This window comes from Patella vulgata, chromosome 5, assembly GCF_932274485.2.
Source record: "Patella vulgata chromosome 5, xgPatVulg1.2, whole genome shotgun sequence".
Classification (NCBI taxonomy): domain Eukaryota; kingdom Metazoa; phylum Mollusca; class Gastropoda; family Patellidae; genus Patella; species Patella vulgata.
The window spans coordinates 74,695,366-74,711,878 of record NC_065883.2 but is presented as its reverse complement, the minus strand read 5'-3'; the positions used below and the strand labels follow the sequence as shown (position 1 = coordinate 74,711,878).

The 16,513-nt window shown below is 38.2% G+C and overlaps 1 protein-coding gene across 2 annotated transcripts; it reads right to left on the bottom strand.

The window, feature by feature from the left end:
* Positions 1–9,238: 9,238 nt before the first annotated feature.
* Positions 9,239–15,097, bottom strand: LOC126822405 (HIG1 domain family member 1A, mitochondrial). Of its 2 annotated transcripts, none has more exons than XM_056101314.1 (3): positions 14,665–14,868; positions 13,793–13,930; positions 9,239–12,117 (listed from the first exon to the last, which is right to left on the bottom strand). In XM_056101314.1, the coding sequence occupies exons 2-3, from the start codon at positions 13,914–13,916 to the stop codon at positions 11,915–11,917; spliced, it is 327 nt and encodes a 108-aa protein (XP_055957289.1). In that variant the 5' UTR covers positions 13,917–13,930; positions 14,665–14,868; the 3' UTR covers positions 9,239–11,914. The 2 variants fall into 2 exon arrangements, 1 of the variants encoding a protein (XP_055957289.1); XR_008788270.1 differs by lacking the exon at positions 14,665–14,868 and adding an exon at positions 14,980–15,097 and having other exon boundaries at positions 11,981–12,117.
* Between the last annotated feature and the right edge of the window lie 1,416 nt (positions 15,098–16,513).

Sequence of the window (16,513 nt, the reverse complement as noted above, 5' to 3'; positions counted from 1 at the left end):
CCCCACCCCCTCCAGTTAGCAGATGAACTCATAAAATTCATAAAACTTGATGAACTAATTTTGGGCCTCGGCATCGTCATCGTCTTATTGAATATCTATCGTTATAATCTACTTGTATATGTACTGTTTATTTCCTTTCTAAGGGATCTTTACCTTCTTTACCTTCTTTTCCTTCACCTTCTGCACTCTGTAAAATATGTTAATCAAATACATCCAGTCGTCCACTTCTGAATGATCACTATTTATGGAAGCGATTTTACATAAGCAGCAATGCTTGTTATTGTATCCATATATTGTATGTTAAATATATCTGTGATTCACTAAGAAATAAAATATTGTTTAAACCAAAATTGAGCTGGCCTTAACAAATAGATTCAGCCTCCACCCACCCCCCCCCCCCCCTAAAAATATAAAAGCATTGGGGCAATATCGATGATTTTGTCACGTGCAAATCAGGAGCTTTTATTACTATCTGTAAGAAAGAAAGTAGCAAATATAGGTAGACATCCGTAATGCAAAAATTATTTTTTTGTGCCCGGGGGAGAACCATCCCCACCCTATCACCCCAGGCACCCCTATGAACTAGTGCTTCAGATTCCTTCAAATGACGTGGACATAAAAGATTCTTTGGCAGTTGGAATTCGAAAAAAGAGTAGGCCGCTGTCCGGGCAAAATATCCCTCATAGAACACTGCCCGTCTTCATTATCCCGGTTGGCACAGAAAAGTAATACGTCAAACACCATTTCATTTTTTTTATGCTACCATCAAGGTCAGGAGATTAACAAACTATGTGTGTGTGTGTGTGCGTGTTTTAATCGTTTCGATTACAACCTACATAACACGTTTCAGTATTTTTTTGTATTTTTTTGAAAAATATTTGGACGTTCTACTGTTTCTTCTTTATTTTGCATACAATTGAAACTATAGTCTATTTCATCATCCTGTAAACTATAGTCCATTTCATAATCTTGTGAAAATTATGAATCAACTGCACAAAATAAATTGTGTTTAAATTTCGAGTGTCGCCTGGTATAGGGTTCTTGAGATTGTCACAGGTTCCAATGTATTGTCCGAATTGAATGAAGATAAACAAAACTATAAAGACGTGCATGATTTCATACGTTAGTTAGGTTTGGAAATGGCTTTTCTTTTTTTATTAGTTCCAAAAGTTACTCGTCGTGTTGTTCTTGGCGGAGACGCGCTTATATAAAAAAAGGCATAAGGCTCTGCAAATACAATTACGATCGACATGAAACTCTTCATTCTTGTTCCTTTGACACTTTCGCATCGATTGGCGAACTACGATTTTGATATATGACGTAACAATTCCAAAATGGCTATGATGACGTCACACTCAGCTCCCGTTGCATAATACGCTCGTACTTGTTTCATCCACGTCAACAGAATTCTTATAAAATTTCGTATTAGAAAAGAATTTATGCCGATATATTTCGCCGTGGATTTTTTTCAGCATCCAATGCTTATAACCAGGCTTGTAACTTCCGTTTACCAAATAAGATTTAATGAATCGACATGAAAAGTATACGCTGATAAAATTCTCCCGTTTGTCTCCATGATCTGCTGTCGCGGTGGCTTAGTGAGTAAGACGCTTGGGCATTAACCAAGGGGTCTCGGGTTCGATCCCGGTGTTGGTCGAGAAAGTTCCTCGGGATTTTCGGGTGTTCGTGGTGTAGGACGGGGCCCTGAAAAGGACAGTGTCTAGTCGGTCCCCTGTACACATCGACGTGCGCGTACAAGAACTCTTGACAGATAAATTTCTGAATTCCCCCCTGACTTCATTAGCCCAGTCGGTGCAGAAAAGTAGGACGTTAAACCTCATTTCATTCCATTTTCTCACGGGGGGGGGGGGGGGGGGGTTGAATGGTCGAATGGTTATCACGTGCGCGCTGTATCATGAGGTGTGACATTGAGTCATCTGGCGTGGTTTCGATTGCCCGGTTGTACGTGACAAGAAGTAGGATTGCCTGTCCAACCTCGTGGGTTTTCTCCGGGTCCTCCGTTTTTTCGCCACTGCTAAAGACCCCTACGCGCATGTGTTATAGTCCCGAAATGACCTAGTTTGAATCGAGTGGACGTTAAATCCCCTCTCTCTCTCTCTCTCTCTCTCTCTCTCTCTCTCCAGTTGGGTAACAACAATGCCCCTGGACTGTCAATGTTTATACAAAAGGTTTATGTGAGTGGAAACTGTCACCTTATCTGTATTTGTACAGTATATAAAGTTTGATATGATGTATATATGTTTACCGATCGTGTACTAATATTTTATAAACTCTCACATCAAATATATACTTAATAATTTATACATTTTAACACAATAGACTATTTACACTGGTTGCACCGTATCGCCTAGACGATATCTGAAAGTTTCTTTACTGTGATAACGATAGAAAATCCACACTATCCAAAAAAATGAAATGAAATGAAACGGGGTTTAACGTTCTACTGTTTTGCTCCGAACTGGGCTAATGAAGACGGGCATACGCCATACAGTGTGCTATGAGGGAAATTTTGCCCGGATAGCGGCACTACGGACTACTCTTATATCGAATTCCAACTGTCAAGGGATCTTTTACGTGTACGTCAATGAGTACACGGGACCTCGGTTGTCGTCCCATCCGAACGACTAGACAGCTGTCCCTGCATCTATCCAAGAAAAGCATCTTTTTTCTTTTTTTTAAACAATATTTTATTCAGAAATTGAAAGGGATTGAGGAACAGGCATAGCCTATATGACCACACCTCTCTCCTAAATGCAAGAATTAATATGGATATGTAAAAGAAATAAGTGAGTAAACAACAAAACAATAAAATGAATACTTAATTATCAACATTTTATATCTACATATTTACACATTGGCTACGCAGTTGTTCATGTTCGCATTTTAATCGATATAAATGTTTGATCTGGCTTTAGGAAGCCACGGCGGCTAAAGTCGCGGATTCGTTTCCGATGTTGACCGAGAAAGTTCACCGCGATTTTCCGGTGTGGTTCCCCCTTGTCAATAGTGTACGGTGGGGGGGGGGGGGGGCGTGACAAGGACAGCTGTCTAGTCGTTCGGGTTGGACGGAAAAACGAGATTCCATGTACACATTGACGTGCACGTGAAAGAAGCTTGACAATTCTTATATCGAATTCCAACTGTCAAGGGATCTTTTACGTGTACGCCAATGTGTACACGGGACCTCGGTTTTTGGTCCCATCCGAACGACTAGACAGCTGGAATTCGATATAAGAGTAGGTCATAGTGCCGCTGCCCGGGCAAAATTTCCCTCATAGCAAGCTGTAGGACGTTAAACTCCATTTCTTAAATTCATACTAATCACACGATAGCCTACGAATTAAAATGGCGACTGGAATGTGCACTCCATGACGACGCATGCCCCTCGCCCCCCCCCCCTCCCCCTAATTTTCGGCAGTGCCCTTTTTTACTGCTGAAAGTGCCTTTTCTCAGACCCAAATATGTCCGTTCCCAACCCGTCGCAGGGATCCCAAATGACTCAAACACACCAGTCTGGTCCACTTTCAAACGAATTCTTGTTGTTTAGCTGACGGTGCCTAATCCTATAGAGTGACTATAGACAGACATCAATGATAGCATCTTGTGAAATCGGCGGCGTATACACTCATGCCCATCACCGACGCGCATGAGTGCAACTTGATGTAGCATTGTTTCATGTGTGGACAGTACACAGTACAAGTTACAAGGCTTAAATAGTGAAGTGGCTAGGGAATAGATTCGTCTTTTTTCCCATCCTAATGCCTCGCTCGCCTTGTCAATTTTCGAGTCGCATGTTCAACTGGCTTTTTTGCTCGATTTTAAGGCTCTTTTTCAACGATTTCCGAACGTTTACTTTTACGAAAATATCAGCCAAATAGCGCTTGGAATGGCTACAGATGCAAGGAACTGACCGGATAATTTTCTTCCCCCCCCCCCCCTCGCAAAATAAACCTCTCAGCGGCGTGTCCCGTCTCCGCGGTCAGTGCCCTCATTTTGCGCCCCCCCTTTCAAAATTCCTAGATCCGCCCCTGGCATGGCACAACATAATTCGCTTCCAGGCAATTCCATGCAAATGTTTAAACACTTGCAAGGAACAGCGTTTAGTCGTTGGAATGGGACGAACAATGGCGTGCACGTAAAATAACCCTTGACAATTAGAGATAAATTTCCCTCATAGCACATTACATGAAGTATGCCCATCTTCATTAGGCCATTCGGAGCAGACAAGTAGGACATTAAACCCCATTTCATTTCATTTCATGTCTCATGACATGTTGCCTGTTGAAAAGAAGACATAAAGATATTAAATTGCATTTTAACAGATGAAATCGCACAGGTGTCAAGGAAATGGGAAGGTTGTCGCTTTCTGAATTAAAAATGATCTACATGTTAAAAGAAAGGTCAAGGACAGGTCAACACATATTATGCAAGAGCTAAATCTGCCAATTGCAGGTCTTTTATCTAAATTATTAATTAGACATTAATTAACTTATCCAGACCATAATCAACTAGCCTGCGATATTTACTGAATTGGAATCCGATTTACTGATCAACGCTCATTGATGATTTAATCCAAGGTTGGACAATCGAGACTTCTATCTCTCAACCCTCCATGTTTCGAGATAAGAGATGATGCCATTACCTTCAATGTAGCACGTGCGGGAGCGATTCGCACCCAGCATTTGTAAACAAAATTGACAATATTTTTAATCAAAACAACGATTGGTTATTGTTATTTATAATATTTCTGCCACACCCAACTACAATTAAGCATATAATCCTACTTGAAACGGGTACAAATCCCCTCTTTTTAAATCAAAGCGACAGTAGATTGCTTTTTCCGACATTTTAAATTTACGTCTGTAACACATAAAGGCGGGGCCTCGTGTGCAATAGCCAATCAAAGTACCCATCTGATTAGAGTTGCGCAGAAGTAATACAGCGTAATTATGAACGTCCGAATCAATTTTGATAAAAACAACGCTTGATTTACTTTATTGTCAATATTTGCTGATAAATGAATGTTGTTTCAGTAGGTTGGATTGCGTATGTGTAATAAGTACTAACAGTATAAAATTAACTTATTTTCAAGATGGTACATATGAGTTTGCCACTAGGAACTAAAGGCATCCAATCGTAGCTAAAAACAAGCACATCAGTATATCTCAGCGTTTTTAGTTACGTTCTCGTAGCTAGGTTACCTGGCTGCCTACAATCGTATATTAATCTTATTTGCAATACCGGACATCATCAACAGATAAGTGTCACTTTGGTGGCCACACTGAGCAGCAGTGAATATTCGCTAGGCCTCTACAATCACTGATAAGGATGACATCGATGCGACTTAATGAGCCACAAATATTAACGTTTTTCCTCCGACAAATTAAATTCTAAAACATTTTTTTTTATGTGTTAGAAAAATAAATAAAGACGTTTGAAGTATATGTAGGTTGAAATTATTTCCTGTTTTAGTGTAAATGGGTATTAAAATGAGTAAAAGGCGCCATTCTACTCGAATCAGTAACGTCTTATGTAAATAATACAAGCGACATTGCGTCAATGATTGATGCCGCGTGATGTGACGTCAAGTGTTGAAGGCAGTCATATTTTACAGAGATATTAGAAGAATTTCGTAATACTCTGTGAAACATCTGTATTCGTGTCATCTCCACGTAACCAGGCGGCGCGATGACCAGAAAATGGTATTCATATCATCATCCCATAGCCAGGGGCGAGTACCAAAGATTGGTATCCATGACATCTTCACATAACCAGGCGATGAGTACCAGAAAATGGTATTCATGTCATCTGAACATAACCAGGGGGTCGAGCGCCAGAGAATGGTATCCATGGCATCATCACATAGCCAGGAGATGACTATCAGTGAAAATGGTATTTATATCATCTTCACATAGCCAGGAAACGATTAACAGAGAATGGTATCTATGGCATCTTCACATGAGCAGGGGACGAGTAACAGAGAATGGTATCCATGGCATCATCACATGACCAGGGGACGAGTAACAGAGAATGGCATTTATGTTATCCTCTCGTGACGACTATCAGAAAATGATATTTTGTAGCCCAGAAAGCAGGATTCAAATGTATCGCTAGGGAACGTGTTTATCATGTTTATCAACATACCAAAAGGGCTATGGACCGGTTGACCGGTGGACAGATAGGCAGAAGGGCGGTAACCCAGTACGTTTATCTACAGTCGGGGAACATTAAGAAAATGTAAAATCATAGCATTAAATGGTTGATGAAATATTCTAAATATTGAAATGCAACAAAATTTGACAAATAATATCTTGCTTATCACTGAATTTAGGGAGTTGGGGGCGTGTAGTCTATCGTGTGAGCTTTGGGTCATAAGGTCTGTTATTGGGTCAAGTGGTAGGTTTCGATCCTAAGCGTGAAAGGGTCCTCCGGTATCCCCCATTGCTCTCTCTCTCTCTCTCTCCCCCTCTCTCGGTGGGTTAGATCTCTCTCTCCCCCTCTCTCTCTATCTCTCTCCCCCACTCTCTCTCTCTCTCGGTGGGTTAGATCTCTCTCTCTCCCTCTCTCTATCTCTCTCCCTCCCTCTATCTATCTCCCCCTCTCTCTCTCTCCCCCTCTCTCTCTCGGTGGGTTAGATCTCTCTCTCTCCCCCTCTCTCTCTCTCCCTCTCTCTATCTCTCTCTATCTATCTCCCCCTCTCTCTCTCTCCCCCTCTCTCTCTCGGTGGGTTAGATCTCGCTCTCTCCCCCTCTCTCTCTCTCCCCCTCTCTCTCGGTGGGTTAGATCCCGGCTCCCCATGTCAGTGATGCAGGATGGAGTACCATTCTCTGATACTCGTCGCCTGGCTATGTGATGATGATATGATTACCATTCTCTAGCTAGTACTCGACACCTAGGTGTGTGAAGATGATATGATTACCATTCTCTAGCTGGTACTCGACACCTGGTTGTATGAAGATGACATAATTACCATTCTCTGTTACTCAACTCCTGGTTGTGTGAAGATGATATTAATACCATTTTCTGGTACCCGACACCAAAGTGACAAGAGTGTTGAATTATCTGTTGATGGTGTCCTGTATTGCAAATAGGATTATTATACGATTGTAGGCAGCCAGGCAACCGGGGAATTTCAGATAACCACAAGATAGGGCCATTAGGTGTTTCATTAGTACACAGTGGCCCGGTAAAGGTGTTTAGATAACCGAGATAGCAAACAATGATAAGCTTTTCTTTCAAGGGAAACTTAAAGATACATTATGGGAGACTAGATAAACAGCTGACGGTTCTCACTATAATAGTTAAAAACTAGATAATGTGAAATGAAATGAAATGAAATGGGGTTTAACGTCCTACTGTTCTGCTCCTAAACTGGGCTAATGAAGACGGGCATACGCCATACAGTGTGCTATGAGGGAAATTTTGCCCGGGCAGCGGCACTATCGCCTACTCTTATATCGAATTCCAACTGCCAAGGGATCTTTTACGTGCATTCCAATGTATACACGGGACCTCGGTTTTTCGTCTCATCCGAAGGACTAGACAGCTGTCCCTGTCAGGACCTCCGAGCTGCCGAGCTGCGAGAAAGCTGCGGGTTACATAATAAAAGTAAACCTTATCGGTGTCATAAAAGAATTCTTATCTGTATTATCGTTGATTTATCGCGGTCAATCGAGTATAAAATATACTGAATCTGGGAGCTACGGTGGCTCACTGAGTAGGACGTAGGCTCCTTAACCTGGAGATTCCGTGTTGATCTAGAAAATTCATCGGATTTTTTGGCGTAATTACCCCTGGTGATGGCGAGGTCTTGAAGTTGGGCGGGTTAGCTGGCTAGGGGATTGACATCATTCAGAGTATTGAGAGCGGTCATGTAACGTTTCAGTTATAACTTATGTGTCATCGCTGTTGTAGTTTCTTTTGTATTACTGTTATATAGCCGAATGGTTAGAACTGTGCGCTATATCAAAAGTGTCTGTCATTGAGTCAACTGGCGTGGTTTCAATTCCCCTCTTGTACGTGACAAGGAGTGGGGTCGCCTGTCGCATAGTTTGTGTCAAGTGGACGGTAAACCCCATTTTTCTCTCTCATTTTATCTATACATAATATTATATTACACTGCTCAGCAGTGAAGATTTTCTAGTCCGATACAATCACTAATAGTGATGACATCGGTGCGGCTTAATGAGTCCCCAATATTAAATGTTTTCTGTCTGCAAATTAAATTCTAGAACATTATTTTTTTAAGGATTTGAAAGATAAATAAAGGAGTTGGCCGTATATGTTGGTAAAAAAATATTTCCTATTTAGTGTAAATGGGTATGTAAATTGAGTTAAAGGCAGCATTCTGCCCGGACCAGTAACGTCTTATGTAAACAATGCATACGCCATTGCGCCAATGATTAACGCCGCGTGATATGACGTCACATTTTGAAACCAGTCATCTTTTACAGAGTTATTAGAAGACTTTCGTAATACCTCTGTAAAACAGATTGCACAGCTCTAGTGTTTTGTTGGGTTTTTTAGTAAAGGGAGATAAGTCCAATTTATATCTTCAGGGAGCAGACCACCAGATATTCACCCACTTACTTAAAGAGGTTTCTCTTCGGCCAGTTGGGCTTTCCACCACAGATCAATGCATCTGGCAACGTCTTGCTCCAAAGCTTGTTTGGAAATTTCAAGATATACATGTTTGAAGTATGAAGTACCGGTATCTATATTTCAACTTGGACTCTTAAAATCCAACCAAGATCAAATGTGAAATATAGAATGAACAATTTAATAGATCAAATCCTCACATACATGAAGTGGAGAAATATTTTATTCAGTGGTAAAATGCATATTCCTGAAGCAGTGGCCCGAGAAATCCTTCTCTGGCCATTGCTGTATTGACTTCCGATACCTGAGCTTTTGAGGGAGTGTGTCTATTCTTCCTGTTCAACCAAATTTGCCCCAAGTACAGCAACATGACAGTCCTTCGTTTAAACTGGGGTCTTCCCTAACACTTTGGACACAATTTGTCACACAATTAGTTTTTCTGTAATATTCTGCTATGCACTGGTTGTGGGTAAAAATTTTGTGAGTTATGTAACGTAATGTAAACAATGTGGAGCTTTGTTTAAACCCGATTGATATTGTTACGCAGTTAGGCATTGGTTGTTAAACGGACTATTGACCAGTCATAATTTGGAACAAAAACCAAAAAAAAGAAAATTCATTGTCATTTCCAAGTCTAGAAACATTTTAATAACTTTTTGCCATTGTTCACGAAATACCCTTTCACATTTATTTAAATAAAATATGAGGCCATCATTAACTAACAAATACAATTATTTACGATAGTACTGATAACGCTTTCATATAAACTTTTAAAATATAGAAACATGCTAAATAAATAATCCTGTTACAGTATTATATTTATACTGTTATATTTAAAGACGGGGCCGTCAAGGTGGCTAAGTGGGTAAGATGCTGGCTCGCTAGCCTGGAGGTCGGGTGTTCGATCCCTGCATTGGCTGAGAAAGTTCATCCATATGTTCCGGCGTGGTTCCCCCTGGTCAGTGATGCAGGACGGAGGGCCTGACAAGTACAGCTGTCTAGTCGTTCGGATGGGATGAAAAATCAAGGTTCTGAGCAGGTAAAAGATCCCTTGACAGTTGGAATTCGATATAAGAGTAGGTCGTAGTGCTGCTGTCCGGGCAAAATTTCCCTCATAACACACTGTATGGCGTATGCCCGTCTTCATTAGCCCAGTTCGAAGCAGAACAGTAGGACGTTAAACCCCATTTCATTTCATTTTTATTTAAAGACGTTCATTATAAGTTGAATATCAGCCCAAATATGATTCAATTCCTTTCAGTATTTACAAAAATATGCTGAATTAAAAATTCCATCAATCTATGCTACTCCCGTCTTTATTTGCCACAAACTAAATTGATGGGCCCGTTCTGAGACTGAATCCAATCAACAAGCGAATGTCACCAATAATTGTCAGATGAACTTTTTGGATGGGACCTCTTGTTGATATTTTTGTTTTGTTTTCTAAATTAAATGGTTAATGATCAATTTAGGTACATATTGATTTAGATTAAGCCGAGACAAACTGTCGACTTTAACATGGTTATCATTCTATTTCAATAGAAGTCCAACTATTGATTGACATTTCTATAATTTTCTTTCTCATTAAAAATTCTGTATTTACCAGCAACACAGCATATAAATAACCCACACTTAATTATCCTGAATTTTAAAAAATTCAACAAAATCAAGTAGTCGAATTCAAGAACATTAAATGCATATATAACACTTTATCTATACATTCTCTCTTCCTCAACAATTTCAAATAATCAATTTTAAAACTTTGTTAATCTGGAGGAATGAATCATAAATAATTAGTAAGTCATCAATTTTGGTGATAAGATTGCACACTAATGACATTAGTTATATTTTTAACTCAAGATAAACTCTGAACAAAAAATATTCCTGGGCCCTGTTTCTCGAAATCTTAACTAAAGATAAAATCCAAATTTTAGGAGAAACTTCAATTTTGATTGGCTAAGCATTAAAATCAATCTAATATCATCCAATCAAATTACTAAAATCTGGATTTTATCTTAGTTAAAATTTCATAAAGAAGGCCTCAGAATTATTAATTTAACTACATGTATAATTTATCAATTGTTTATAGAAGTTAATAACTCAATCTCTCTTACATGTATTCATTTTCCATTAATAATACACACAGATACATTTAATCAATTACATACACACATTATGTATCCTAATTTGCATACACCGAAGCTGTATCAGTACATATTTTCCAAGATAATATCTTGTCATGGGTCTGGACTACAAAACATTGATTGACGGTAATCGGTGATTAAATTATTGTAAATATAGTGTTTGTATTCTGTTTTCTAATTAACCCTTAAAAATGATTACTTTAAACATACATTATGCAAGAGCTAAATTTGCCTATTGCAGTCCTTTCTTTAGGCCTGAAATGTTATCTAAATTATTAATTAGACATTAATTAACTTATCCACACCATAATCAACTCTCAATGGCATCAGATTTCTCCGATATTAAATAGATTAGAACAGTTCAGCCATATTATGATTTAAGCTAAAAATGGAGGAGCGAGACTTGTATGTTAGGCCATATAAAAAAATATTCTGGTTTTCAGATCATCCTGTGTCAGTTAAAACAGGTCTCGTGATCTGTTTTATTACAAAAAAATAAAAACAGTCTCATATAAATTATCGCATGTTAATGTTTACTCTGGTTTGAATCTATCCAAATATGGCATAGACTCATTTATCAAGTACAAAACCCTGATAAATGTTACTGAGAATCATAAATGATACTGGATAATCATACATTCCAATATACAACATGAGATAAATGATAAGCTATTAGCTTGAAGACGTTGAGAGAATACTCTTCGAAACGTCGCCCAAATAAATAAGTAGCTGTTTTCTATAAGTATGTGTTTTTGCGTATTGCTCTATCCAGTGACTAAATGCCTTTCAAAGAAGATTACTGGTAGTGATCATTTGACACAAAAATAAAAACTTCCTCCTGTGTCTGATTTTTAGGAAGGATTGCCTGAGAACAAGAATATTTTATTTCTATGGCCTTATATGAGTTTTTATAAAACTGTTCAGATATCACAGCAACAAATAATAAAGCATTGATGACGAAACACGTAAATTAAAATAAATTGCTTCACGATCACAAACAGAGATGTGGTTAAATAATTCAAGTTCTTCTATTTACAATTAAAAATTTATTTACTGGTCATATAAATTACTTAAACTATCTCTGCTTGTAACTTTTAACATAAAGTAATTAAAAACTCTCATTCTAAAACACCTTATATTTGTCCGTATGATCAACTTTTACTGTCTGGATCGCTATAATGCCTGTTGTATATTTTCTGTGCGATGGACGCACACATTCCTAGCGTGATTGATCCGACGACCATGCCTTGTGCGATTACACGATACTGCATTAGATAAACGGACGTGGACATTCCTCCTCGGTTTTTATACGTCTTGGCTCCGTAGATACATGCTCCTATTAAACCCAGAATACCTGTGAAAAGAACAAAGTAAATGTATAATGCATTCTATACACAGAGAGCTATTCACTTTGAGAATGGATCTCTGAACTGAATGGTAGCCATATTAAAAAATTAGTGGCCTTTTGTGTAATGTGGTTCTACCGTTCTACTCCGTTTCACATCTGTCATACACACAAAGACTAAATAAACTGTTTCAAATTTATTAAACAGAAGCAGATTAAACACTTCTCAAAGTCGATGATGACGATTTAGGAATTAGAATGTCAGCCAATCAGCTTAGTGTCTGTTCTGAAGCAAACATTGTAGACAAACAGTGTAAGTTTAGTACATGTATGTACGGATTTGCTTCCAGTGAACAAATTAAATTCCAAAGGATCCAGGTTGCAACCTGACGTCGACTTGTCATTAACCCATTGCATTTGTTTTTAAATGCATTAACAAAATGAGTCGTCTACTTTCCAATTTACAAAACATGATCATCCTTGGCTTTCTTCTATTTTTTATATTTTAGGAGAAAGAATTTACTACATTCCGACAAGAACACAAGTTCTGTGAATCGAAAAGCTGGTTCAAATCAGCAATAGTTGTATTCCATTTATTTAAAGGCATTCTTTCTTTATTTACTGTTTATTGTTTGGGCCTAAGTTTGCCATATTATTATAGATGGGGGGGGGGGGGCCGTTCAGTTTGCCTAAGCCTATTAGGTAACAGTAATTGATACTATAAAAGACAGCAAGGCCGGGATCCTATAACACCAAATATTCACATATACATGTAAGTCAATTACAACATATGGAAACCTACACTGATGACAAAAACACTTGATGAGAACTGGTATTTCGAAAAGGGGTCTGACCCCATTGTTCTAAGTTCTACAATGATCATGGATCATACGATTGTATAATAATAGTGTTCTGACACCCTATTAAGATACACACATTCTCACGAAAGTATTTATAGGGTACATACATTGTAGTTATTTCAGGGTATCAAAAACTGGCGAACCGATGGCTTATTTGTCTGCCAGCTTGAATCAGGGAGCTGTTGTTATTCTTGATCGTGGGGGGGGGGGGTTGGATGGCCGAATGGTTAGCATGTGCGTGCTGTATCATACGGCCTGTCATTGAGTCAACTGACGTGGTTTCAATTCCCCGGTTGTACGTGACAAGGAATAGGGTCGCCTGTCCAACCTCGTGGGTTTTCTCCGGGTCCTTCGGTTTCCTCCCACTGCTAAAGACCCCTACGCGCAAGCTAATAAATGAAATAAAATTAAACCATATGTTAGTCCCAAAATGACCTAGTTTGTGTCGAGTGGACGTTAAACCCCATTTCTCTCTCTCTCTCTCTTTATTCTTGATCGAAGCGTCAGGCGATTTGCGTACAACAGATGGAAAGAGATGGTGGCAGAAGATAATCCAAGAATTTACTTAAGCTTCAATATGTATGGCAAATGGACAGTAAGTAAATTGGCCCCCCTGAAGTCAAAGCTTCTAAAAATATATTTTTTACATCTCGGGGTACTTTCTCGTGAATAAAATGTTTTGAGAGGGATTTGAAGCAAATTTTTCATGGATTAATTTCTTAAAAAATATACGACTATCTACAATGTCGGTGTCCTCTTTTTGTGACATTATTTGCTTCAATTGCAATGCATTAAAGAAATCAAATTAATAATACTATTATTACCTATTGGTACAAAAGGGGCTTCTTTAGTCTTTCTCCATAATTTAGATTGTGAAGATTCCTGGACATCATTCCAACTCGGGGATTTAGCTACAGCTCCTGAAGACATGTTGTCAGACTTCGACATAAGTAAATTACCACCTGAAAAATTATAAATATTTTACATGTAACTTGTAAGGATACAAGAATATATTGCAATTAGAGATAATGACCTTGAACAGACAAAATGAGAGAGAGAGAGAGAGACAGAGAGAGAGAGAGATGGGTTTAACTTCACAAGTGATGGGACTTCAATTTTATTTCAATAATTCGTGTGAGTGTAGGGGTCTTTCTTTAGCAGTGGGTGGAAACCGGAGTACCCAGAGAAAACCCACAAGGTTGGACAAACGACCCTACTCTTTGTCAAGTAAAACCGGGGAATCGAAACCACACCAGTTGACTCAATGACAGACTTTATGATAGGCCTACAGCGTGCACACGCTAACCATTCAGGAAACCCCACCCCCAACTGGTGGTCTATATGAATCGGAAAATGATTTACATGATAAAATAACATTCTAAGCCTAATTGCTATATTAATAAAAAAAATCAGTCTTTGTCTTTGTCTTCAGAATTTTCTTAAATTAAATAAATTAATGATTTATAAAGTGGTTTCATCATCTAAATTCAGACACTTATGCCTAACCTATGAATGTGATGAAAATCCTCAACAAATGAGTTAAATTGTGAACGTAAACTTAATAAATTATATAGATCTAATATAATAACATATAATATCATATCACTACATTTGTTTAGGCTGCCTCTAGGGATCCTCTACCTGTAGTACCTGACCGTGCACATCAAATTACAGGTTTACATAACATAAAAGTTACCTGTTTTTAGACTTCTTAACCCAAAGACTTGAATGAAAGTTTAAAAAGAAATACTGCGAAATTTGTAGAAGCCAATCCTTGTGTGACCTGTATTATACAAGTGCCGGGAACCTTCTACTCAACTTAATCAATGATGTAATGTCTTCTGCTACTTCATGGTTTCGAAATAACTGTGAACGTGAGCACGTTGACCCTTTGGTGTGTAACCTTTGTGATGACGTAATACATGTCCTTCAAAGGTCACAACAACGATCAGCTGCTTTGGAGGAGAGCTTAAGTTTGGGGGATTCGGGGGTTTCTTGTAATTAGTCTTACCTGAAATACAGAATCAACCTAAACACACGGATAGACGTATCTCTCTACCACTCAAGACGAAGTTCGTAAAGTTATGAAACAGATTATTCAGGGAACGACAACTCTTAAACAGAGTTACTTCCCTTTGACCACCAGACTCAAAACTGAAAAACTCGTCAAATAATTAGGCATAATATTTTCCAATTAACTCGTGCTCGTAAAACATTGTAATTTGAAGAATTGTAACACTATAATATTGTGACTATATTAAATGTTATGTTTATGGAGATATTGAACTGAATACGAAAATTTGGCTACATCAAATATTAATACTTCACTTCCTCTAAAGTCACATGATTTGTAGAAGTGTTGTTTTGGATTTGTATCATTATGTATGTCAGTATTTTTTATCAATTATTTCCTTATTTTTGACTGATTCTTAACCCAGTATGTTCTCACCCACTGAAGCAGACGTCAATCGTTATAGGCCAAGAGGGACCATGGGAATAGATTTTGTATAATTGTTCATCATAGATATCTATTGTAACATTCATAGGCCTACCGGTAGCCTATTATTAATCCATTTGTAATTATTAAAGCTAGGCCTACCCAATAAAAAATAAAAGAGCCATATCTTTTTTTGTATCTTTATCATGATAACACATATATAGGCTTACATGTAGGCTAGGCCTGTTTAATTGTGACATACAAAATATTCAAATTAGGCCTAATATATTATTACCTGTTGGATGTGTCACTATGACTGAATATTTATCTCACAAATCCAAGTACTGCTCTACTTAAATAGATCAGCTGCCATGGTTAGGGTGTTTCTACCCTGTCAGAAATTTGCTCTATTGAAAGCTGTAACTTATTTCTACCAATGTTCATGACAAATGTGGAAAACTAAGTCTTAGGCCTATATATTTGGAGATAGTTTTTTTGGCGGGGTACTGACTCATGGAGCAGTTTTAAAGTGTAAGGCACTGGCTCACAAAATTTAAACTTCATTTTATTCCATTTCATTTCTCTTACATAAATAATAGATAAAGCAGTTCACCCTATTTCACCTTTATATCCATTAATATATAACAGGGGATTATCCCTTCTTAATATGTAACGAGAATATACTCAATAATGCTCAACAATGATCAGGGTGTTTTGGGTGATCTAGTGGTTTAACATGTGTATATGAAAACATAAGATCTGTCATTGAGTCAAGTGGTGTGATTTTGATTCAAGGAGTAGGGAGGCTGTCCAACCTCATGGGTTTCCTCTGGGTCCTCCGGTTACCTTCCACAGCTAAAGACCCCCTACACGCAAGGGAATTATTAAAGTAAAAAACTGAACCATATGTTCGTCCCAAAACAACCTACATGTAGTTTGTGTTGAGTGGACCACATTTCTCTCTCTCTCTCTCTCGATCGAAAAACCAAGCACTAACCTTGGTCTACTCAGCTATGGTAATGCAGCATATATAATGAATGTTTAATTAAAGGAAGGGATTGTTATATTACCAGAACTTATTTACACCAAAAGGCTAATAATAAATTTC